Source organism: Phyllostomus discolor, chromosome 5 (assembly GCF_004126475.2).
Source record: "Phyllostomus discolor isolate MPI-MPIP mPhyDis1 chromosome 5, mPhyDis1.pri.v3, whole genome shotgun sequence".
NCBI lineage: Eukaryota > Metazoa > Chordata > Mammalia > Chiroptera > Phyllostomidae > Phyllostomus > Phyllostomus discolor.
In genome coordinates, this window is record NC_040907.2 from 18,555,532 (window position 1) to 18,582,246 (window position 26,715).

The window sequence follows — 26,715 nt, forward strand, 5'->3', positions numbered from 1 at the left end:
TGAGATGACTACTACTTATGCTGGGCCTGGAGATTCCCAGGGAAGCCAAGCCATGAATCTAAGCTGGCTGCTGCTAGTGCGGTGCCTGGGGCCACTTACTCTCTGGGGCCAGCTGTTGCGTGTTTGAAAGGAATTAGGAAGTTATGAAGCAGGAGCCAAGACCAGTCACTCATATGTAGAAACCATTGTTAACAGCTGTGTGTTGGGTGGGACAGAGCCTCAGGGGATCTCCAGGGCAGGGCAAACAGCGTTAGCCTGGTTGATGGAGTCTAAGATATGTCACCTGTCTGCTCTGTGGCTCTCTTGAGGGAGGGTTCAGAAAAGGGACAGTGGCCTTTGCCTGACTTTCTTTCTGTCTGGGAGAAAGCTGTCCCCAGCTCACACCATGATGCCAGACACTTGAGTTCCTCCTGTGTTACTAGTGCCTTTCAAGCTGCTACCCCTGTGCTGGAGCTCAGAGGGAGTGAGTCTGAGTAGGTCTGTGTATGGATTCTTTAAGAGGAACTGCTTGGGACTCCAGAAGTTTCTTCCACTGACTCAATCCCTGCTGGTTTTTGTAGCCGGAAGTTGTGGGGACTTATTTTCTTGGCACTGGAATATTGGGCGGGAGGCAGGGGGCGTGGCTGGTGTGGGACTGGCACTCCTCGCTCCCGAGATATCTCACCCAAATTTTTATTCATCACGTTTGGATGTGGGACCAGCCTGTTCCACATCTCCACCTCTCCTACCGGTCTGGACGGATGTGGTTTCTTTTAATTCAGTAGTTGTGAGACTTCCACTCAACTTGATTTCTGATCGTTTTGAGTTACGGTTGTTCTATAATTTAGTTGTAGTTTTCATGTGGTTGTGCAAGGAGGCAGGCTTTGTTTACCTATATAGGAAAACAATTTTTTTAATGCACAAACTTAAATTCTGCTTAAAATATTAATTTATTTAACTCACTCAGACTCAGATATAATTGGCAAAATGGACTCCTGACAGGGAGACATTTGTGTTGTTTCCAGTTTTTTGCTATGTTTTCTCTTCTTCATGAAAATTAATTCCATTTCTTATTTCAGATGTGGGGATTTCCTATTCTCACATCTCCCTAGTTGCCCAAGCCAGCAACTTGGGAATTATCCTTTACCATTATACTTTACCAACAGTCAGTCATAAATCCTGACCATTTTAGCTCCTAAAATGGTCATCTTCTCTGTCCCATAGACTTTATCCCATTACACTCTTTCAATGATCAATATCAGTATACTTTATTTAATACTGGCTATATGTTTTTTTATGTACATGGTGTAATTTAATCCACAATAACTGTGAGGAAGGCAGTTTTATCCCAATTGTATACATGAGAAAATCAAGACTCGGAAAGATTGTCTTATATAAAGTTGCATTACTAGTAAGTGGTGGAGAGGTCAAGGTAGGCTCAGAATGCAAGGCTCTCTGATCTCAAAACTGGTACCCGTAACCACTGCTCTGCTCTGGACCACATTTATCATTCTCAACAGCAACCTCTTATTTGGTCTCGCTGTGTACAGTCGTGTTTCCTCAAATCCATGCCACTCCACTTCAGAGCCTTAAGTGGCCCCCCCTTGCCTAGAACTCAATAAAGTCCAAGTTTCTTAGCATGGAATGCCATGTCCCCGTCCGTTTTACATCTCTCCTCCGTACCTCTGTGTTCCAGCTGTGTGGAAGTACAGGCCGCAACTCAGATATATCGTGTTCTCTCGTATACCTTGTGCCTTTCTAACTACTTCCTCCTCTTTTTTGCATGGCTAATTCTTGTTTGTCCCTCAAGCCTCACTGTGGGTCTCCCAAACATTCTTTCTGAGAAACATTTCCTAGCTGCCTCGCATCCCCAGTCCGTTTTGGCGCACCCCCTCTCGGCTCTGAGAGCACTCTCTGCCCTCGCACAGCACAGCACTCTCCTGCACTTCTGTCATGGTGATTATGGCGCCCAGAACAAACTGATCGCTCAGCGTTCGCTGCTCCCATTAGACAGACAGCTCCTCGAAGACAAGTGCTATTTTTAAATCCCTTTTTGTAACTGTGCTACCTAGCTTGTGGAGGCATTCCTCAAATATTTGTTGGCTAAATAAAATGCTATGAAATGAAGCATTTAAATTGAACATAAAAGTACCTATTCTTGTGCACACTGTTTTTAATTTTGATTTGGAAGTTGAGATACTGAAGCAACAATAATGTATTCTATAAGGTAGCGCATACCTTGGGGTACCATGTGATCGATACAAATCTGGGTTTGCCCTCTCTATGTCGGATTGTGGGGAATGGCTTATGAAATCTCTGTAGGAAGCTTGGCAGCTTCAGGTTATTTTGGGAGGTTTCTCTTAAAAATAGTGGAAAATATGGAGTCGCCTCACTATGGTGGGGAGATGTTTACTTTAAAGTGGTAACAAGCAGTCTGTGTTAAGAATTCTGGATTACATGGTATAAACCATAGCTCTCAGAGGGTCCACAAAACCTATCCGTTAGCACATTTAAAGTCTCCCCTTGCCTTTGGACCTAAAGTTCTTCGGTCTCGACGAGAGGTGAAGGAGAAACACCCTGGTTACCCGCTTTCTGACAGGGCTTAAACTAATGTGTGCTTGGTTTTATACTATAGAACAAGTTTGTATTATGGCATTTTTAACATACACTTCTTAATCATCTGTGTTAATCGTGGGAGCAGGGGAGCTAAAAGGAAACTCGTCTTCACTCTTGTGCTTGTTGTCTGTTGTAGTGACGATCTCTTATAGTAGTTAAAGTGGGATCCAATGAAATATAAGATGGGGGTGTTCAAGTTCATCGCTTGGGTGGGGTGTGTTGGATGGCCACCTGTGCTTTGCCCTTGTTGGTAGAGGGTAAAGAGGGGGCACCTTACTCTTCTCATCTACATACCACTGAGATTCAATTTTAAACTTTTTAGAGGAGGGAATGGGGAAGATTGGGAGGAGCTCCTGGGATGCTGGTAGTGTTATATGTTTGCTCTGATAATTTATTGCTCTATGCACTTACGTTTTATGTACTTTTCTGTATGTATCTTATGCCAATAAAAATCCTTTAAGCAATTTACTTTAGAAACTTCTGCTTTTAAAAATTTCCCTAGGAGCCTATGAAAGATGTTAAGGGTGAGGCTTTTTTCAAGTACCATTACTTTGCATGGTCCATCACCGTGGTGGGCAGACGCTAAGTGGGGCTGAAGAACAGTGAAGGGAGAGATTGGTGTGGACAAGGGGAAACCGAATAGTCACTCAGTGAGCATTTATTGAGGCGAACCACGTCCCAAGTGCTGTGCTGACACAGAAGGGCCAGACGAGACCGGGGGTCAGAGTCGGAGGGGAAATAAGATCCGGCTGATGTCAGTAATCCTGGTCATAGATCTCTACTAGACTTTATAGTGTAATGAAAATAACAAGAGCTTATTTAGCATTTCTCATTTATTAAGAGTTTTACGTATATTCATTTAACCTTCACAGTAACTCTCTGAGGTAGGCACTACTACTAATATCTTATTTTATCGATGAGGAAACTGAGGCACAGGGATGCCTAAAGACACTCAGCTAGGAAGCAGCGCAGCTAGGATTCCAGCCCAACTGCCCAGCCCCATTTTTCTACTGGAAACCACTGTGTCTGGGGAATGAATGCCAAGAATACTGGAGACGTAGGTTGACCCGGAGGCACCGTTTGAAGATGGTCAGCAACCCTGATTCCGGTACTCTCTTGTTTACGTTTCGGAGATCTGTGTGAATGCCTTTTCTTCTTTTTACAGACATGGCTGGACTCTGCCAAAGAAATAAAAAAGCAGGTTCGTGGTAAGTGAACGTTGCCTTTTTTTTAATAGTTCTTTCTTTTAGTGGGTCAGAGGATTTCTAACCATTTTCTGACTGTTAGGCACTTTAGAATCCTGGCTAGAGCAGATGGCTTTGAAATGGAGATGAAGCCTTCCCCTGGAAGGAAGAGATTCCATAATAGAAAGGTACAGCAGTAGTGGATGCTGTCGAGATGTAGGTCAGATCTTGATGATTTTTTTTTTTTACAACTAGGCAAAGTTGGGGAGGATAGGGCCAGCTGAGAGAAACAGGAGGTGGAAGAGAACAAAGATGAAAAGAGAAAAAGGATACGGGAGTGGGTTCTCAGAAGGGCAGTGGTTGAAACTGTAGTAGCCTTCAGTTCAAAGTGTGCTGCCTGGTTTTGTACTTTTCAAATTGTTCTGGGCTAACCGTCTTCATGTTTTCCTCTCCATGGTTCTTTTTGTCCATTTTCAACATTCCTCTTCCAAATTAAAGTGTAAGAATAGAAGAATAAGAATCCTTTGCCTGTGATCCTTCTCACATTGTGGCTTTGTCCCAGCGTCAGACCCTCTAGACTCTATTGCTGCTGCACACCCTTCTCCGACTAGTACGTTTCTAGGTCAGAAAAGCATAGATTACAGTTTCCTGGCTGCAGGCTTAGTGGGCTGGCTGAAGGGTAGAGACCTCCTCCCCCAGCCCCCCACTATTCGTGACCAGATATCCTTTGAGTTTAGTGTATTTTGAGGAAACTTCTAGGAACTGCAAAGACGTTATTCATCATCATTAGTAAGTTTTAATCTCTTTATCACCTGAAAACACGTTTTAATTTTTGTTTCTTAAATAAAATAATTTTATTATAGTGAAATGTTTTCCTCTAGACCCTATTTATAATTTATATTTCTTAAGACAGAGAAACAAAATGCTCTTTTGGACTATCAACTTTCCATATTTGCTCTCAGCCTAAAAAACTTGTTTTACAATGCAAGTCTGCAAAAAATACTTGGCAGATTTAAGACATGAAAAGAAAAACACAACTCCTAGCCCCTTTCAATGAAAATACTTTTAATGTTCAATTTTGCTTAGGAATAAGTGATTTTATGAGAAGATTCTTTAGGAAGAACAGTTAAAAGTCGAGTTTATAGGCCCTGGCTGGGTAGCTTAGCTGGTTAGAGAGTAAGTTGCATCATGGTAGCACCATTTGCATTAGTCAGAAGGGGGAAAACCAACCCGGTGTCTATCAGTGGATAGCGGATAAACAAAATGGGGGGGGGGGCATACAATGGCATATTATTCAGCCTCGAAAAAGAAATGCAGTACTGGGAACTGTTCCAGCATGGATGAACCTAAAAAACATTGCAGAAGGAAAAGAAGCCTGACACAAAGGGCCACATATTCTATGATGCCATTGGTATGATTTATCCGGAATACGTAGACCCATAGAGACAGAAAGCACACTGAGCTCGCCAAGGCCGGGAGAGCTGAGGGGGTGAGTGCTTCATGGGTACGGAGTCTTTTTTGTGAGTGATGAACATGGTTTGAAGCTAGATAGAGGTGGTGGTCGTACAAGATTGTGAATGGACTCAGTGCCACTTCATTATATGAGTGAATGTACGGACTTTTATACTTTAAAATGGCTTTGTGGGAGTTTCACCAGACTTAAAAAAAGAGTTGCTGTCATGACACCCTTTCACCCCGAAATACTTCAGTTTGCATTCCGTAAAAACTAGGAATTGGTTTCTTACATAACATTAGTAAAAGCAGGAAGTGAGCGCTGAGGCAGCACTGTAGCCTAGAGACCTTACTTGTCAGTTGTTCCCATAACGCTTTTATAGAAAGGAAAGTCCAAGGCGCCACTTTGCATTTGGTATCACATCTCTTTAGCTGTCTTTAATCTGGAGCAGTTCCGGAGTCTTTCAAGTATTTCATGATACTAACAGTTTTGAAGAACCCAGACCAGTTGTTTTTTAAGTGGTAACTTTGAGTTGGTCTGGTTTTTCTTCATGGTACATGAATCTTAAAGTTATGCACTTTGGCAGGAATGTCATCGAACTGTTACTGATTTAAAGGCAGAAATTTTAATGTTGAAACTTTTTAGGGCGTTTCCAGCTACCATTTTTTTCCCCACTGAACCTTCTCAATAAGGAATTACTAACAGTATGTATCATATTCTAGAAATAGTCACTGACTAAGGCTTAATTTTAATATTTTTAAAAATCCCAACTGATTAACTTTTTTAGCCTCCCTATTGCATTTGACCCTGAGCTTGTGTGCAGTGAAGCTGGACATCTTTTTTTAAAGTATCCAAAACTTGCATCTCTTGAATGGAAAAAATTTGAACTGAAAGTTTGGGTTCCCCTGCTTACAGTTGCTATTAACAAAAGTGAAAGAGCTAATTTGGGGGGCATTTCTGTTTAGATATTATTTTTAATAGTTAAATTTCCTTATTTCGAGTTAAATAGAGAGGAAAAATCCAGTCAGAATATAGGGTTTGTGTGCGTGTGTGTGTGATTTTTGTTTGATTAGATCTAGTGACTTGAGATCAGTGGGGGATCTGGATTAATAAATAAATAGGTAATTTTTTAATCCTCCCTCAAGGGTATGTTTATTAATTTTAGAGAGGGAGGGAGGGAGGAAGAGAGAGAGAGACAGATGGACACACCCATTGCTGTGAGAGAAACACTGATCGGTTGCCGTCCATATGCGCCCCAACCAGGGGTGGAGCTCACAAGCTGGGTATGAGCCCTGACCAGGAACCAGACCCATAGCCTTGTGGCATATGGGATGATGCTCCAACCAACAAAGCCACCTGGCTAGGACAATAAATAATTTTAATATACTAGTACCTATTCTTCTTTTATGCAGTCCTTTAAAAATTTTTTTTTCTTCTGGAGCTGTAGCATTCTCCTATAACCTTCACAACAGTGCATGAGGTCAGCTACTTTATTTCATCTATTCACTCAGCAAGTGGTTCTTCAGCATCCGTGATATGCCAAGCACTGTTTCAGGCACTAGGGATACACATTAAATAAAACAAAAAAAACTCTTGTCCTTGGATATTAGCGTTTCAGTGGGAGGAGACAAAGTTTATCCTTCTTAATTACAGATGTGTGTAGGTGTGTATATCTATACATATATGCATATATCTGTTAAGTAGTACATGTACAAAGCACAAAGTTGAAATGCCGTGAAATAGAATGTAGCGAGAGTAGGTCTCCCTCCTAACCGTTCTCCCCGAGCCTCTCACTCTCCCTCCCCAGGCGTCCCCTTCTTGTTTCTCACCTACTGTGACTGGTTTGTCGTGTGTCCTTATAGGAGTAGACTACGCGTATGTAATTATACCTGTAGTATGTATTTTCTTCCTACCCCAGCTTTCATGGTTGCTTTCTGTCTGTGCTATTCTTTGCCTTGATTTTTTTTCACTTAACAGTGTATCTTGGAGCTATATCTTCTTTTGCTAAATAAATATATTCAGATTGTTTCTAGATAGTTGCTATTGTAAACATTCCTTACACACATTTCATTTTGACCACAATTAAATATATGTTTAGATAGATATAGATAGATAGAAACGAAATTTTGGGTGGCAGGGTATATATACATTTTACATTTTGATAGATATCTGTCAAGTTATTCTTCATAGTTTTGTACCAGTTTACACTCACATTGGCAGTAAATGAAAGTGCTTTATTTCCCCACCAACCCCGGGGTCATTAAGCTTTTGATATCAGTTACTTAACACAGAGCTCAAAGAAAAAAAAATCACACTTTATAAACTGTTGCTAATTTTAAAAAAATTTTTATTTATTTATTGTTAGAGGGGAAGGGAGGGAGAAATGGAGAGAAACATCGATGGGTTATGCACACCCCCAACGAGGGACCTGGCCTGCAACCCAGGCATGTGTCCTGACTGGGAATTAAACCTGTGACCTTTTGTTTTGTGGAATGACACCCAACCCAAAGAGCTATACCAGTGAGGGCAGTAAACTATTACTAATTTGATTTCCTTACTGTTATTCTTCCTGTACAATTAAAAAATTGTTATTTATATACTGTATTTTTTGGACTATAAGATTCACTCTCTCCCCCCAGTTTGGGAGGAATAATGGTTGTTAATACTGCCGTTGAGTTCCATTTACATTTACATTGGGGAAATATTATGTTATTTATGTTATTAAATATTTTAACACATTTTTTGCTTCAAATTTTTTTCCCCTATTTTCCTCCTCTAAAACCTAGGTGCACCTTATGGTCCAAAAATACAGTACATTATGAAATAAGTAAATTTATGTTTGAAGTTCTTAAATGCTGAATTCACATAGATAGCTTAAACATTCTTTTGGCTAGCTTGTTTTCCATATGGATTTGCTCTAGCCAAACATTTTATAGGTAATATAGAAATCACCTTTTTAAAAAAAGTTTGTATGGGAAGTTATGAATTGACAATGGCTAGATTGATAGGATTTTATCATATCAGAAAGTAAAACAACAGCTCTGGCCAGCATGGCTCAGTTGGTTGGGCAGTGTCCTGTAAAGCGAGAGGTTGCTGTTTGGATTCCCTGTCAGGTCACATGCCTGGGTTGCGTATTTGGTCCCCTGTTGAGGTGTGTACAGGAAGCAACCAGTCGACGTTTGTCTCTCATGTCGACGTTTCTCTTGGGCATACCTTGGAGATATGCCCATTTGGTTTCAGACTATTGCAATAAAGCAACTATCACAATAATGAGGGCCACACAAAATTTTTGGTTTCCCAGTATGTAGAAAAGTATGCTGTAGTCTACTAGATGTGCAATAGCATTGTCTAAGAAAACGATGTACATACCTGATTTAAAAAGCACCTCATTGCTAAAAAAGGTAAACTGTCATCTGAACCTGTTAGAAAAATGGTGCTGATAGACTTGCACTAAACTTTGTTAAAAACAAAACAAAACAAAACAAAACAACTCCCGCCACAATATCTGCAAAGTGTGATAAAGCAAAGTTCAATAAAATGAGGTATGCCTGTATTGAGAGATGTCACAAATAAATGATGCTACCACCAAAAGAGAACATTCATGGATCATTCAGATGACTTCTGAGGACACAGAGTGGCATACAGATCACATTTTGAAAACTGTTGCTGTAAACATGTTGACCTATAATGATGCGGAACCCTGCCTGCGTGGTCCATGTGTTGTGGATTCAATGAACAAATTCACACAGACTGCAGAAGTCCTGTGGAGAAAAAGGGGAGCATGGCCACTCTGAGTGAGAGAAGGTCCCAACCCCTGCCTGGACAGGCTTTTATTGCTTTTCCGGGCTCATTACATTGAGGATGGTCCTCATTTACTATGCACAGGTTTGTTAGGTGGTTACCTTTTACAGAAAACAAAGGAGAGGATGTTGCTAATTACATCAAAGAAGAAGGATATTTGCAAATGCAAAGGGAAAAGTGGTTGAACTGGTTACACTCGTCCTTGGGAGGTTTAGCATAGATTTTAGGAAGTTACTTTAAAGATATGCAGTAAATATTTGCTGCCTCAATTCAGGGTGAGGGAGTTTTAGCAAAAGCAAGGCTCATAGCAGCCTAGGTACATTGCAGGCCTGATTCCCCATGGGAAAACCTATCCATGGGTGTGGGTCCTGTGTGCCGACCTCGCTCCCCGTTACTTTTCCGAATCTGCCTGGGCTACATTTCCCACACCACATGGAACGGTTCCCTATACTATAAGATGGTTACCTTTGTGTTATTTTGTCTATATGATTTTAGTCTTATAAACAAGACTGTATTAAGTTTTTTTTTAAATGAAATCATCTAACTCTACCTCTTAAATGGTATCTAAACAACTTTTAAAGAAATGAAATTATTTCATTCACAGAGCATGACAATATTAAAACTTCAGGAAAGAAAAATTTGAATATTTTAGGTATTTCTAACAATCAAAAACTTAGGCATAAGCATAAAATTCTTTTGCATTTATTTTTACAGGTATCCCTTGGAATTTCACATTTAATGTAAAGTTTTATCCACCCGACCCAGCACAGTTAACTGAAGATATAACAAGGTAAACCATTTACTAATAGTTAACTATGTAATAAGTCATTCTCCTTATCACAAGCTCTGAGAATTTCTCTTTTCAGAACTGAAGAAAAATGATGATCTATTAAACTAAGATAGAAAGTTGCTGGTGACCTCAAGGCAGGCTAGCAAATAGGTGAGCCTAAAAGCCTCAAATATCTGTGCCTCGACTGGAAAAAATTGGCGGGGGAATTAACCGTGCCCATCACGAGTATTGTGCTAAGCCATGGACCGGGCACCAATCAACCATACCAACCTCCAAAGAGGGCCAGACACAAATGTAGTAGTAAGATAGCTTTGCTTTTTGTTAAAAATACTCCTCTCCCACCATGTTCTTTCTTATAGGGATTTAAAAAGCTAAGGCCTAAGTGTTATTATTAGTTCTTCCTATCTCCCTTTTAAAGTGTGTGATTAGGTAGATGGTCCTTATGACCTAAGTCTTCCTCAGTAATTTTTAAGCCCACTTAATTTATGGAGTAAGTCTTGTACTTTTAAAACACAACTTGCTGATTTAAGAGTGTGGCCTTCATTGAATTCTATATAAATATTAACAAAAAAGAAAGTGGAGAAGCAGTATATAGTAAAGAGTGCTACTGTACATGTTTATATATGTAGCACCTTGCTTGGAGCCTGTGCATAGTAGGTACTTGGCAGTGTCTTTCCAATTGAACTGTTGGTTGTTGAGAAATTACTTTCTAGTTCTGTTCTTTGCTGTTCAACTATCTGATTACAGACAAACACACATTTCTGGGCTTTAGTTGTTTTTCTCTCTCAAATAAGAGAATAGCCTAAGACTCTTAAAATGTCTGATTGTTAAGTACTGTGAAATTTCTATATGGTTTTTAAAAAATTATTCTTTGTCTTGTTATACTTCGTACATTCTTAAAGTTGAGATACGCAATCTCTGCCTGAAAAAATGCTTTTGTTATTTCTTTTTCACAGGCAATATTTGTCTCTTAGAGTTGCTACTTACTCATCTTTCTTCATTGAGGTTTGTTATGTATACAACAAAACAAATCTCTAAAAAATATTTATTAATCATATTTTAGAAGAGCTTAATTAAGATTCTTGTGGTTGGTTGGCATTGTTCTTTTTTAAACATAAATATAGTAGTGACTAATTACAGATAGCAAAAACTATTGCTATAAATATGTTATTCAATATTTTATTATGATCAAAGCAAGGATATGATTCTGAATAATATACAGAATTAAATGTAATCATACCTCCTAGCTTTCCTCTTTGGTAAAACAGTCTGAACTGGTCAACTCGGTCAGTTAGAACAAGAGCTAGGAGGTCAGGGTCATAGGTGTGAACATGATACTGACAGCAGTGAGGGTCTAACACAAGGAGGGACATTCAGTTGGTCTGTCGGACTGAACTGTTTTAACACCAAACTGAGTTCCCAACAGTTAGCACACTGGTAGGGTGAATCTTACAAGATGACAGTGTGTGAAGGCTGAATGCAACTTAAGCCCATCTTGGAGGAAAAACACACTGAAAACTGTTCATATTCTAGGGAAAATGTATCAGTAATGTCATTTTTGTATATGATGAGCAATATACTGGCAAAGGGAGTGATGGAAAAGGCGGGGCCCGACTTCCAAGTCAAACAGCCTTTGTTACAGCCCCACACGGAGTGAGCTCACCCTCGGAGGCTGACTCCTCACCTGTAATCCAGCAGTGACCCCCCCCCCCCCCCGCCACGGGTTTTCTCTCTTGAGGTTAGACAAGTGTATATGTGTGTGTGATTCTTAATGCAGTCAACAAAACATAGTTTCTCTACTTCCTTCAGACTTTGCCCAACTTTCCCTCTTTTCTTTCTAAACTTCTTCCCAACCATGACTCCAAGTTTAAAATAAAACCTTTTTATATGAAAAAATTGCAAGCACACAGAAAAGAACCAATGACAACACAAGGAACAACCATATAGCCACTACACGGATTGAACAATTATTAATATTATCTCATATTTACTCAGTCACTTTTTTCTCTCTTCCTCCGTCTCTCTCCCCTTTCTTCCTTTTCTCTCCCTATATTTTGTCATTGTTGTTGCTGACATGGTGACGTCTTTTCTCTTTTGGCTGTAGATATTATTTATGTCTTCAACTTCGGCAGGACATAGTTGCAGGACGTCTGCCTTGTTCCTTTGCAACCTTAGCATTACTAGGTTCTTACACCATCCAGTCTGAGCTGGGCGACTATGACCCAGAGCTCCACGGTGCGGATTATGTTAGTGATTTCAAACTGGCCCCAAACCAGACCAAGGAACTTGAAGAGAAGGTCATGGAGCTGCATAAATCATACAGGTAAATGTGCCTCCGGGCTTTATTCTGTGTTTGTTTCGGCAGTAAGCTTAAACCATTGACCTGGCATTGATTCAGTATTTGCCTTAGCAGGAACTGGTGCCATAGAAAGAGTTGGTATAAGCTTAATTCCCTCCCAATTCTTTGGGTAAGCTGTTTAAAGGTCTCTGAACCTGTTTTCACATCAGGGTAATGGGTGTTGCATTGTAAGAGAAAACAAAATGAGGTCATATATGCAAAGCACTAAGGACGGTGTCTCTGGCACATAGTAAGTGATAGCTATTATCATGATGGCCGTACCTAATTTTTCCATATTTTAAACCTATGCTGTATTAGGTGTCTTGTGATCCTTAGTGCAGAGTTTCTTGACTTGGGAGTCTATGTACAGGGATGGACTTCAGAGGGCCCATGAAACCCCCGAAGATGTATTTAAAGTCTGTTAAATTTACTGTGGTTTTTTTTTTCATGGAAATATTGATGATGTTGGGAGGTATCATAACACATTTATCAAGAGCAAGGGCTTGTACACTAAGCTGGGTCGCAAATTTTGGCTCTGCGTGGTCCTGCCCTTGGGACTTTGGGCCATTCATTTCATCTCTCTGAGCCCCAGGTTTTTTATAAGTCTCAGAGAGATTATCTCCCTCAGAGGAAGTAGGGTGGTTGATAGGGTTAGAAAAGATAAAGGGTGGAAAAACTTAATCCAATGTCTTACACATAGTAAAAATTCAATAAATGTTAGCTAATGGTAAAGTGCCAGGATAATTTGTGTTTCTTCTCCCGTACACCTCATTGTTGTTTGAGTGACTTGCTATGCTAGATTTTGTAAACTGCCTTCATCTACTAAGGCAAATGTCTGATCTTGGCTTTGAGTTACTACCTTGAGTTATGTTATGACGTTCCGGAGGGTCACACTGCTGAGAAATCTGGAACAGTCTTTTTTTTTACTTTTCTTTTTTTGGTTATTGTTCAAGTACAGTGGTCTCCATTACCTCCACCGTTCCCCCCTGCCCTGCCACCCCAGCCATCCCAGAACAGTCTTAGCAGGCTTTACACAATAGTAACAAGTGTTCTGTCTCTCTGTTGAGCAATCTTATTTTCCTTGAAGTGGTTCCAATAGATTGAGATGCTTCAAGTAAGAGAGCTTTAACTCAAGGTGTGCCAATTCTGACTCTTATTGCTCCTGTAAGTTCTTGTGTATCAGTCATGAGAACCACGAGGATTTTAAGTCTGCAACCTGCATAGCAGTAGTCTTAAAGGAATCACCCCACTCTCATGGGGTCATCCTGTCTCCCCATAGTGCAATGAGAACGGTGCACTAATATCAGGACCCACTAAATATAGCATTTGCAACTTGTTGATGATTATAACTTAAGGATGTTACATTGTCCTTAATTACATTTTAATAATTTTATTTATATCTTGATGATTCTAGAAATTTATGTATCTATACATAAAATATATTCACTACCTTTATATATACAAAAGCAAGGAGTAGAAAGAAATAATCAGTTGAAATAATTTGATTTGTTAGAATGTCAGGGTAGTAGGGGAATGCTCTTTTTATTTTCTAATAATTTAGAAATGATTTTATGCCCTGACTGGTGTGGCTTAGTGGGTTAGGCATCATCCTGCAAACCAAAAGGTTTCCTGGGCACATGCCTGGGCTGTGGGCCAGGTTCTTGGTTAGGGGCATGTGAGAGACAGCCAATCAATGTTGTTGCACATCGATGTTTCTCTGCCTCTCTTTCTCCCGCCCTTCCCCTCTCTCTAAAAATAGATCGATCGATCGATAGATAGATAGATAGATAGATAAGGCATGCCTTATTATTAGTAGTATAATTCTGGACAATCAGTAAAATAGTAAGTGTGTGTATGTGTGTGTGTGTATAATTTTTTTGTATTACTGCTGTGGAGCCAAACAGCAGACAATGTCAGATTATGATCGGTACTTTAAATCTGTCTCTGATGATTCTTTGAATGGTTATTTGATCATAATAGAACCTCAGGTTTGGGAGGACTTTGTAGTCTTAACTCTCATGCTTGACTCTCTGTTGTAATATTAGCACACAATCATTATAAGCTGCTAATTATGGCGTATCGATTATGTGTCAGATACTATGCTAAGCACTTTATGTACAGTATCACATTTAATCTATATAACCACCCTTTGAGTTAGGCCAGCCTGGTCATCTTCAAGATTTTTTCACAGGGTCCACGAGGTCTAAATTATTTTCATGGTAATGCCATGGCGATATTTGCCCTTCCCTGTGTTGGAATGGGGGGCGCACAAACAAGGCAGTGAGTGACACCACGCTAGTGGTCATTATGTTCTCTACCAACATGCACCTTCGTTTTTTAACTTGCAGTTAAAAATAAGACTCACAGGGTTGGTTCAAGTAGAAATCTTCTTGATGAGGCAGGAAAAAAGATGATCATTTTTTAAAGTCTCAAGCACGTTTCCATTTAATATTCTGTGTGATTAAACACGACGTGCACAGAAAGCAGTTCTGCTGCGCACCGATACAGTTCCGCTGCGCACTGACACAGTACTCGTCTTGAGGACAGCTCCTGCGTGACCGTTCGCAGTCGTGAGCTGAATTAGCCTCCTTTTTAATGAACACCATTTCTACGTGAAAAAAATGACTATCATTATGCAGACTTGGTTATTTGGAAGTTGTTTTCTTAAAAATGTGTACTAACCTGGTACTTTTAGGGTTAGTAAACAACCTGACGGTGTTTGTTGCTAATGACAAAAGTCAAGCTTTCAAGTGAAAATTAAAAGTTTGGAAAACTTGTTTTGCTACCATGATCTTGACAGGATCCAAATACTTAAAGGCTTTTCTGCCCTGGCTTGCATAGCTCAGTGGATTGAGCGTGGGCTGTGAACCAAAGTGTCGCAGGTTCGATTCCCAGTCAGGGCACATGCCTGGGTTGCAGGCCATGACCCCCAGCAACCACACATTGATGTTTCTCTCTCTCTCTTTCTCCCTCCCTTCCCTCTCTAAAAATAAATAAATAAAATCTTTAAAAAAAGGCTTTTCTGATGAAGTTGTAATGATTTTAATGAATGTGATTTTTTTCTTATATTGTACAATGAAGCATGTCAACATTTGGAAGTCTTACATTCAGTGAATTAGTGTTTTTTTTTTTTCAAATTAGTGTTTTTTTCAAATGGACCTTAAGAAAAGGTCCATTTAAAACATTCAAATGCAAGATAGACCAATGGATTTTAATGTAACACAATATAAAATTTATTGATATGTTTTCATATTTCACATTGCAAGTGACCTTTAAGCAACTGCCATTGTTGAGTTTTTGTGTCATATCAAAGAAGAATGTTTTTAATTCTCAATCCTTCCTTTTCCAACTATGTGTCTGTGTGAGATCACGTTAGTATATCATAACAAAATCAACGTATTGCAGCAGATTGAATGCAGAAGTGGACAGGGATATCCAACCTAAGCCAGGCATTTAAAAAATTTGTAAATATGTAAAACAATGTCCATTTGTTACTACACTTTGGGAAAATATTGTTACTTTTTACACAAAAAGTACTGTTAGTTTTTATACAAAAAGAGAGGAAAGGCATCCCGAGGTCCAAAACTTTGAGAACCACTGAGCTGGGTAATAAGACGGAAGCATGGGCTCCGGGGTCAGCCCGTCTCACTCTGAGAGCAGGTGCCATCCCTTGTCAGCTTAATGACTAAAAGTCATTAAGTAAGTTACTTAAGTGCTCTAAGCTTCAGGTTTTAATCTGAAAAGTAAGGGTGATGATATAAATTTTATGATGGTTAAATTAAAAAATCCATGTAAAGTGCTTAGCATCACGATTACTGTATAGTGGGAATTCAGATGTTTGCTAGGATAGTAATAATTCTTGTCCCTGTTTTATAACTGATGAATGTGAGTCTGGGTTTAGAGAACCCCTCTTCGGAACTTAACACAATTTATATCCCAAAAAGCAAAACGATCTCAGAGGACAAATGGATATGGTTCAGTTGATGTCCTGTTAGGTATACAGAGAGTAATTGAACAGTAATGAATCTCCTTGAATAGAAAATTTAGTAGTCTGTCATTTTGGAATTTACTTGCTCCTTTTTAGAATGATCAGCAACCCTTACAAACAGAAAGCCAAATGGGAGTTTTAATTCTGTCCAACAACATGGCATTTTAACCAATCCAAAGACACTTCTGCTCAGGCAGAAGTGTTTTACTGCCCACTGAAAAGTGCAGACGAATGACCCCCTGCTCCTCAGGTAAAGCAGGAGACAAACACTGTATATGGAACCCTTAGTAGTGGCCCTCTGCCTAGACAGAGACTTTGAAGCTGTAATGACACTTTAAACTTACACTAGCAAATCAAGCTTTAAAATTAATTGCCCTCCATTTTATGGGTACTAGGACGGTATGTAAACTTGTCAGTTATCCTCCTTAATTATTTAAAATCACAGTCCTTAATTAAGAGATGCAACAGACATCATTAAGAGGCTGTCACATGACACTGGAGCTCACTGAGTGGCTCTATATCCTGACCCAACTTGCTCAAAATAAATACAGAGAAACTTTGTTACAACTCTCCTTTTTAATGAGCAAGAATTAACCAGTGTCAAAGCTCCCTGGGTAGGTACTTTTGGGAGCGGCAGTACTTTCAAGTAGTCAACGATTAGGCGGTACTTAATAATTCAAGACAGCAATCTTAATGGTTTAGAAGTATCTAATCTCTTCCCAGCTACTTTGTTACTACTTTTAAGAGTCTTGGAAAACTTGGGAAAAAGCCGTAATCTTTAAAATGTTAAGTTGAAAATAATTTAAGTTTAATACATAATATTACATTTATAAAATGTTATATTTACATGCATAAATATCTGTAGGTGATAGGATTATAGGAGGGTTTTTTTTCCTGTGCTCTTAATGATATTTTCCAAATTTCACACAGTGAATATATATGATTTTTATAATCGGAAAAGGCTTCCTTAAACAGTTTTTTTCTAAAGTCATTAGGTGGGGTACAGCAAGATAGTTATCCAGGCAGAAGGGTGGTCTGGCTGGGGACATTCGGCCCTAAGCAGGGTGGGGAGAGCGTTCATAGGGGTCTGGGGAGCAGCTTGGTGTGAAAAGTCAGAGTTCAAATAGGATGAAGAGCGTAGTCATGTGTGGGCACGCGGTGGCGGTTATCAGAGCCAGAGCAGAGTGAGAAAGGCCTCCACGTGGGGGTAAGGCCTGCATGGTGTGGGGGACGTCCCTATGGGTGGTACCTGGTTCGGGGTGGTGAAGCCTGAGCAAGACGAAGATGTCCACGGAAAGGGGTGGCCTTACCCCAGGAGGTGGAACCTGAGTGAGGCAGGAAGGACAACCCCGTGTGGGGAGCAGCCCAGTGTGGGGGATTCAGAGTCCAAGTGGGTGAAGAGGTGCCCTCGACCTGTCCACGTGGGGGACAAGTCGAGGGCAGCAATGAGAGACTGGTTCTACATAGGAGGGCGATCAAATCAGTCAATACATTAAGGATAATAGGAGTCAGGCTTCTTACTGTCCGTAAATTAGCACATTGTTTGCGGGTAATTTTTATCACGCGCTCTACTACCAGTCAACATAAAATGTATAAATACGTTTCCCGCATACAACGTGTTAAGAGATACAAATTTTGGAGAATGAGAGACTAAAATGAACCCTGTGATACTGCATTAAAACTGGAGGTTCCAAAGTGAACTCATGGTATCCGGTAGGTAGGTTGGTAGATACACACACACACACACACACACAATCACACACACAATCACACACATGCACACACAGATACTGACATGCTCTAACTCTACTTTGTATCAAAAGGAGGTGCTTGAAAAATGATAGGAAATGGTCGGAAGGACAGAATACAGGTTGGAGACACTCCCACAGACCAACCTGGAGCAATTTAAACACAAAATAAGTAAGGGAAATAATTATAGTGCATTGAATAAAATGAGAATCCATGACTTCATACTGATATAAATAAATGAGTAAATTTAAAGTTTGATAAGAAATGCGATATTCAAAAGGTTTCAATTAATTTAAAAGAAAAGACTATAATAGATAGAGAAAGATTTCAAACTACGTTCCCACAAAGCGCTTATTAATTACAAAAAGATGAGGAGGAGGAGCCTGGCAGACATCAGTGGTCACCATGAACATCATCCGTGAAGGGACAGCCTGAAACTGTGTTCCACCTGTGAGGGTGCACTGAAGACCCGGGACCATTTCTGTGTGTTGCTGTCAAAGATGCAAAATCCTCATCAACTCGTGGAGAACTGCAGTCCCAAATGGAGGAGGCTTTCTATAGAATAACTGGCCTATGATCTTCCAAAGGTCCAGGTTATGAAACAAAGATTAACGAACTGTCCCAGACTGAAGGAGACTAAAGAGTCATGAACTCAATGAAACTTGTGATGCTAAACTGGATCCTTTTGCTATGCAGGATGTTTTTGAAACTGGTTAAACTGGAATGGGGGTTAGATGGTAGTAATGTATTAACATTTCGTAGTTTTGACAGTTATATTGAGGTTATGTAGGAGAATGTCCTTATTTGTAGGAATGACACACATTTGGAAGTGATGAGTCATTAGGTTGACAGTTTACTCTCACGGTTCAGGAAAAAAATTACTTGTATTATAGGTAACTTATTTTAAAGATTTTATTTTTCAATTACAGTTTACATTCAATATTATTTTGTACTAGTTTTTGTGTTATAGGTAACTTTTAAGTGTGTGTGTTTTAAAATTTGTTAAATTATATTATTTTCAACTAATAAGGAAAGTTATAAAGTTAAAGATCTCTTTTTACTACCTTCCCACAATACAGTTTTAAAGCATGCTTACTCAGAAAAGCATTTAACCACGTAGTTTGAAATTTAAATCTGTATTGAAATTGATTGACTCCATTAAGTTCCCTTAGAGTTGGAGGAGTGAGTTTAGGGAAGATTTTGTCATGATTGCTTCACTTAATGTTTTAAAATTTGTCTTCAAATTCATGTGGTCCAAATCATTTCTCTTTTATGAGCTGCATAAGCTGTATCACTGTACCATCAGAAACCTAAGTTTGCAATAATAATAAACATTTGTATTTTATGATGCAGTTTTACAACCATTACCTCATTTTGTCCTACCAGTCACATTTATTCATTCAGCACAGACCAAAGTCATTGCCTATCCTAGTCTCGGAAGTATTGTTATGATTCTGTGTAGCTGGGATATTGAAGGAGACACGAGGTCACCACTTTTAAATACAGGAGCCAGGATTCCAGTTCAAGCGATAAAACTTGAGTGCTGACTAGATCTTGCTGCCATAAACAAGGAGTTACAACTTGCCCATGACCATGTGATCCCTCAGGGCCTATTTCTTCATCAGCAAAATGAAAGTGTTGGACTCTGTAACCTTCCGGCTCCATTCGAGCTTCAAGATCCTAAAATTCAAGCCACCAGTAATAGTAACAACAAAAACCATAAAATGACTGGAGTAACCTTAATTATAAAAGTATTTAACTTACGTATGTGGGAGGGGGTCAGGGGGACCACAAAACTTTCTTGAGATGTTTTTAATGACTTAAATATACAGACTTGTAAATATGTTATTTTTTCCTTTTTTTTGGTGTGTGTGTTCAATTTGAGATCCATTAACAAACAGAGCTCAGATGTGATAGTGCGGTGCTGGTGAAAAGCAGTTTATTCAGGGAGGCTGAGACGTTAACAGATCGGCTCCCTCTCTCCCAAGATTTTTTTTTTGGTTGTTGTTCCGAGAAACCCTTTGTCCTTTTTAATGAGGGTAAAGACAGATGGGTTAGGAAGAGACGTTTTCCATCCTGTTAAATGAACAGGCCACTGCTGCTTTATATAGCTTGAGCCAGTCTTATGGGAAATAGGCATTTCCATGGTTTTTCTTTGGGGGAATGTGTGCATTCTTGTTACTCTGAGGTTATATTTGATTGGTCTGAATCGTGCAGCACTAGGAGTGATATCTTTCTCTCCAAAGCTCAATGTAACTGCTCATAAGCACTTTTCCAAAGAAAGGAAAGTTAAAAAGGAGAAGGAAAGACCGTCACAGTGAATGTTTAGGCAATGAGACTGATTGTTTTCAAACAAGTGAAATTCATTATATGCCTAGTAATGAAGACATCTTAATAACAGAGAAAGCAGCCCCATTATCTACATGCTTCTATTAACCAATTTATTTTGTTTAGATCAGTGGGCAGGAACACCATCTGTTACCAGAAATTTTCTTTTCATCAAGCCTGCCCCCATTAAGAGTTCAGTTAAGTAACTTCAGCTGCCCTCCTGTTTAATTTCCATAATAACTCAATTTAGGGGGATGGCGAGAAAAAGGCAACTAAGAGGATATTGTAAATTGTACCCTGCCCTCTGAGGATTTAATCTGGTCACCCCTTTAGTGAGAGAACGTAGTGGGTGGAGTTTATGTGTGTTGGAGGAAAGGGCTCAGGAGAGGGAGGGGCGGAACTGATGGCAGATGGGGCTACTTTAAGGAAACTGTTTAGTAGAATTTTTTTTTAACTTTTTCTGATAGCTTTTTGGTGGGCTTTTTGTTTCTTTAAGATCTCTTATTTGAAGGCATATTTTAAGAATCATTTTCCATAATATTCTACTTTTAGAACTGTGAACTATTATCTACACACATATTGGTGCATATATGGTGATGTGTTTATATAAAATATAATCATTATACAAATATTATTGTAAATGTTGATGCTGTGACACTGAAAGAGTTTTAAATTTGTATCCTATCAAAGGTCCATGACTCCAGCTCAAGCTGACCTGGAATTTCTTGAGAATGCCAAAAAGTTGTCCATGTATGGTGTTGACCTCCACAAAGCAAAGGTAATGATAACTTTGGCCTTTATTCACATGCATGTGTCAGACCTGTGTCATATAGTGCTTCTTACCAACATTTATCTGGGATGTTTTTGTAAAACATCCTAAAGAGATAGGAATTCATATTAGAATTTGAAGTCTACAAATTGAGTCAATCAAGTATATCAAGTATATAAATTGAATTACCCCTTTGCAGTTCCACCATCAGAGTTCAAGTTGCATATCCAAGCCACCGTATAGATCAAAAGATACAGCACCCAGAGCAAAAGAAATTATGTTTTCTCAAAATGCAGATACATTTGAAAACGTAGAGTAGCACCAACACACGTTTCACAGCCAGCGTCACTATGTCAGACTCACTTGGAGCGTTTGTTAAATATGCAGGTTCCCAAACTCCTCCCAGATTTATTTTGAGTTATTTCGGAGGAGAGGCTAAGTTTCCGGATTTAATGAACATCCCAGACGGTTCTCATCTATGCTTGAATCTGTGACCCATTGGCCGAAGGTAGCAGTTCTCAAAATGTGACCTCTGAACCAGCATTTAGCATCTCTAGGAAATTGTTAGAAATGCACATTTCGGGCCCCATCCCAGAACTGCTGAATCAGAAACTTTGTGCCTGGAGCCCAGCAATCTGCTGAACCAAGCTGTTCGGTGATTCTCGTACACATGGCATGAGTGATAGTGGCTCATTTGAAAACCACTGAGTTATGAAATTGGAAACTTGAGCTTTAATCCTGGTTCTGCTTAATGCAACCTAACAGGATGAATACTTCAGGGAAGTCGCTGGGCTTCTGTCATCTTCAGCTACTGGAGTGGCTGGGAGGCCGAGGAGTTTTTGAGGGAAGGGGCTCAAGGGATGATCAGAGGTTCGTTTAGAGGAACTTAACTAGGATGCATGAAGAGGGGACTCAAAACTATGTCCCATGAGAAACCAGCAAAGGAACAGAGCTACTTAGCCCACAGAAGGGAAAACTGGGAAGGCGTAATGTCTGTCTTCATGTATTTAAAGGATTGGTGTGTGAAGTGGAGATTTTACTGTTGTTCCAGAGTGCAGAACTAGAGGCAGTAAAGTGGAAACTACAGGGAAAGACTGTTCAGCTCAGTCTGACAAACTGTGTACCAGTCAGAGCTGCCTCATAAGGCAGTGAGGTCTTTCTCGCTGGAGGGATTCAGAGAGAGGCAGTAGAATTGCTTGAAAGGAATTTAGCAAAGGACATTCAAACACATGGTGGGTGATTGTGTTATGACCTTCCAGGCTTCTCCCAACCTGAGTATCTGACATCTGAAGTCTTTTCTTTATTTAAGTTACATTAATTCTATTAAAATTTCATTGCATGTTAGTGCTTCCCTTAAGATGTTACTCCGGACTGTTTTGGGCTGAGTACTGTGACTCGAATCTATGTAATCTGTGACTCTGTAAAGTAGATGGTAGGAAGCCTCGTATATCGTCAGGTCAGCTGTGTTTCCAGAACTGAAATCGTTTGGTTTTGCTTCTCAGTTCCCGCAGGAGGCTGGTTGCTGATTCAGTAATTATCTGGAATAGATGGGGAAGTCAGGTAGCACGTTCCTTTCCCAAGTGTTGTAAAGCAAACTGTTTCTCCAGAGCATACAATTGAGAGATATAGTTGTACCCACATATTTTAAGAATTTAAGAGGGCCTCTTCTGAAAAATTCTCGGTTACGTAGTCGTTGAATTGGAGCTATATATAATTCCTGCTTCTTGAGTGTGCTTGTACACACACGTGTAGGCACTGATACGTTTCTCTACACTTAGTTCTGGGAGAGAAGTAGTCAAGAAGCATTTAACTCTCTGTGTTGATTACTCATCTAAATAGTGATCATCTGCAGAGATTAACCCAGGTGAAATTTAGTTTCCTTGAATTGTAGCTATAGATGTTAACATATATTTAATTTCTAAAATTTTCTCTAAGAAATGAGTGAAGAGGTGAGGGGATTAAGAAGTACAAACAGGTAGTTGCAGAATAGCCACGGGGATGTAAAGTACAGCATAGGAAATGGAGAAGCCAAAGAACTTGTATGCATGACCCATGGACTTGAACAGTGGCATGGGGATTGCCTGAGGGAGTGGAGGGTGCTGGGTGGAAGGGGGCAAAGAGGGAAAAATCAGGACAACTGGTAATAGCACAATCAATAAAATCTAATTAAAAGAAAAAAATAAAATTTTCTTTGAGGAAAGACATATGTACATATGACTATATTTTTCTTACTGTTCTTTCTTACCTTGGGGGTGATATTTATAATTTAATATACTTAACATAATTATAAGAATCTGTGATTCTCTCACACGGAGCTTATATAGGAATAAAGTTAACTCCTTTACTTATTATGATTTTTGGAGGGACGTCCACTTTATCATTTTTTTAAAAAGAATTTTAGTTGTGCGTGATGCCTGGTGGTATACATAGCTCTAAGCTCTGGCCTCCAGGCAGTCACGTGGTGTGCTGACTTAAACGTATGTGTATAGGATAGGCAGCTACCACAGCTACTGTAGTAATTGTTTGCTGATTATGATAGTGATGGGTTTGAGTATTTTAGAACTCAGAGGCCAAAATGAGAACATCAGTGTTCACTAGACCTTTCATATACAGACAGGCATGGTAAAAGGAAATTGGTGTCTCTTTTTGGATCATTAAGGAAGGCCTTTTTGGTGGCAGAGGCTCAGTTTTACGGGAGGAATGTTGTAAAGGAGGGTGAGATGCAAGCCCAGTGACCTTTCACGCGGCTTTGAGAGGTGGCGGTGGTGGTGGCGGCGGCTGTATTGCTTCCTACAGCAGTTGCTCCCTCCAGGGTGTGAGATGTGTTCTTGGACAAGAGAAGAGCTGACGTTCGCTCAGAGTCACTAATAATGAATGGGATCATTTATGCTAATGATCGAAGGTTTAAGTCTCATGTGTTTTGTTACTAAAATACTGTGAAATTCTTTAATTTGTCAGTCTACATGAGTCAAAAGTGTTGTAAATCAGAGGCAAAGAATTTACTGATATTTGTCATAATAAATTATGAATAGTAATGTAGGCAGGTAACAAATTTAATGTAAACATTTATTGAGTATGTTGTCAATAACAGACAGTATTGGGGGTGATACAGAAATGATTAAGCTACAATTTCTACCCTCAAGGACTGGACTGTAATTTTTCCTCATTGTTTTCCTGATTATAAAGGTGATATATATGTATCTAAATTATGTAATATAATAATTATTAGTAATAGGTATGTGTGTATGTCTTACCCAAACATATTTGTATATACCTAGAAAATAAGATGATAATCCTGGAAATTATCAAGTTATTACTGGTTACTGTTAAGGAGTGTGGGAAGAGAGGGTAGAATTTTACTTTTATTTTACACACTTCTGTATTGCTTGAATTTTTTATACACATATATGTTTTTGTGATATTTAAATGTTTTTAAGAAACACATATTCTTTATATTTGGAAAGTACAGAAAACTAAAATAAAAAATTGCTCATAATTTGTACCACCTAAAAAATGCCATTGTTAACATTTTGGTATATTCATCTTTCTTCTGTGTATATTTTTTATATTGTTGGGATCAAATTGTATATGCAGCTTTAACCTGCTTTATTTCACTTAACATTACAAAACAATTATTTTCCCATTTATCTCCCAAATTTTATAGACTTATTTTAATGGCCACATTTTATTTCACCAAAGGATGGACAGTAATGTAACCCTCTTGCTTGAGTACTTAGGTTATATCCAGCTTTTCACCCCTATAACATTCTGAACATTTTCCTGTATAAAATATTTTCTGTGATTTGAATTATTTTCTTGGAACAGATTACAGAAATAGAATTATTGTGTCTGATTTGGACATTTAAAGATATTTGTAATAGGTAATAACATTGATTTTTTTAAAAAGTGGCAGAGTAATGACATTTTTACATAGGCTGAATAGTCCCAGGGGTTGTGATTATTACTGTTTTTGGTTGTTGATGGCTTCCGATTGTCTACTAAGAGTCGACAGTGTGTCGAGCACTTTGCTCAAGAACGAGATGCTAACGCTTCTCTCTTTCAGGACTTGGAGGGAGTGGATATCATCCTGGGTGTCTGCTCTAGCGGCCTTCTGGTTTACAAAGATAAGCTGAGAATTAACCGCTTTCCTTGGCCCAAAGTGCTGAAGATTTCTTATAAACGTAGCAGCTTTTTCATCAAGATTCGGCCTGGAGAGGTACAGAACTTGTGTTTCTTTCTTGCTGAATCAAACACAGACCACGTCTAAAATGTCTCCTCCTTCCTGTTTTCCTTGTTTTGTCATCTAAAAGTTCCCTATAGTTAAGGATACAGGAGCTGATGCTCTGTTTTCTAAATCAGTCCTGTAAGGCTTTTCCTCCTTACCACTGGTTTTGGGGCATTCCTCTTTATGTAAGTAAACATACCATGGCCGGAAGTGAAACTTGGATCATTTACTCTAGGTAAAATCTTGATGGAAAATAGTTTTCAGTTAAGTAGTGTGACATTTTTAAATTGTGGGGTTAAGTTAGGTTTGTATCACCAATCTCTTCCCTCATATAGTTAAAATACATTTGTATGTGTAGCTTCTAGTAGTTACTGGGAATATATTCTAGGGCCAACTTGTAGATTTCTAATAGAGTTATTTAACTTTGTGTCAGATAATTCAGTTATTAGTTGGTGGGCAAGTTTCAGGATATACTGAAGCTGACCAAATTTAACTTTTATGTTAAAGAGCAATCACGGGCCCTGGCTGGCGTAGCTCAGTGGATTGAGCGCGGGCCGGGAACCAAAGTGTCCCAGGTTCGATTCCCAGCCAGGGTACATGCTTGGGTTGCAGGCCATGACCCCCAGCAACCGCACATTGATATTTCTCTCTCTCTCTCTCTATCTCCCTCCCTTCCCTCTCTAAAAATAAAATAAAAAATTAAAAAAAAAAAGAGCAATCACGGTATAGTGGAAAATTGTTTAAATAGGAATTAAATGTTTAAAAAAGTTCTAGCTCCTACTCTGCCACCTACTAAATAAAAGACCCTGAAGAAATCTAAAGCTCAGCTTCTTTATCATTCAAAGCAGGTAAATACTGTCTCTGCCAGAGTTGGAGATCAGACGAGATGACAGCTGCAAACGATATAAGCAGGAAAACATCCAACTAATGTAAAGTGGCTTTTGTGTGTATATCACCATCTGCTGGTGAAAATGTCTCATTATTTGAGCATTGAAATACTGAACGTGCAGCATTAAAAGTCTCATAAGGATTATCACTGAAGCACTTAGGACCATAATTATTTGCCTGTGCCTGTCACAGCAATCACTATCTTCCAACGAAGAGTTTCAAATCCAAAAGTCATTTAGTCAACAGATACTAATTGATGGCATTCTTTGTGCCAAGCACTATTTTTGGGGAGAGGAACAGTGAATGAGAGAGTCCATCTCTCAACAATCTTACATTTTAATGTGGGAAGGCAGAGGCTGTATGTATTTATACATATATATATATATATACACATACACATACACACAAATTTTAATAAGTTTGATAGTTGAAGTCCTTGGTTTCTTTAAATGTCAACTGTATACTGTATACTAAAAATACAGCACCCTTACTTTAAGAAGGCAATCAGAAACAACAGTAGGATTTTGAGAAGTGAAGTATTATGAGTACAGTAGATGATTCAGAAGTAGCATGGTTTAGTGGAAACCATGAAATTCTGGTTCTGCCA

General features: G+C 39.1%; 1 protein-coding gene across 22 annotated transcripts in view; it reads left to right on the plus strand.

The window, feature by feature from the left end:
- EPB41 (erythrocyte membrane protein band 4.1) overlaps positions 1–26,715 on the plus strand; it is a 166,235-nt gene that overhangs the window by 86,922 nt on the left and 52,598 nt on the right. For all 22 annotated transcript variants that reach the window (XM_036025637.1, XM_028511607.2, XM_036025631.1 and 19 more), the window contains 5 exons: positions 3,761–3,803; positions 9,748–9,823; positions 11,928–12,146; positions 20,917–21,004; positions 25,059–25,211. In XM_036025637.1, the coding sequence (XP_035881530.1) occupies positions 3,761–3,803; positions 9,748–9,823; positions 11,928–12,146; positions 20,917–21,004; positions 25,059–25,211 (579 nt within the window). The remainder of the gene's footprint in view (positions 1–3,760; positions 3,804–9,747; positions 9,824–11,927; positions 12,147–20,916; positions 21,005–25,058; positions 25,212–26,715) is intronic.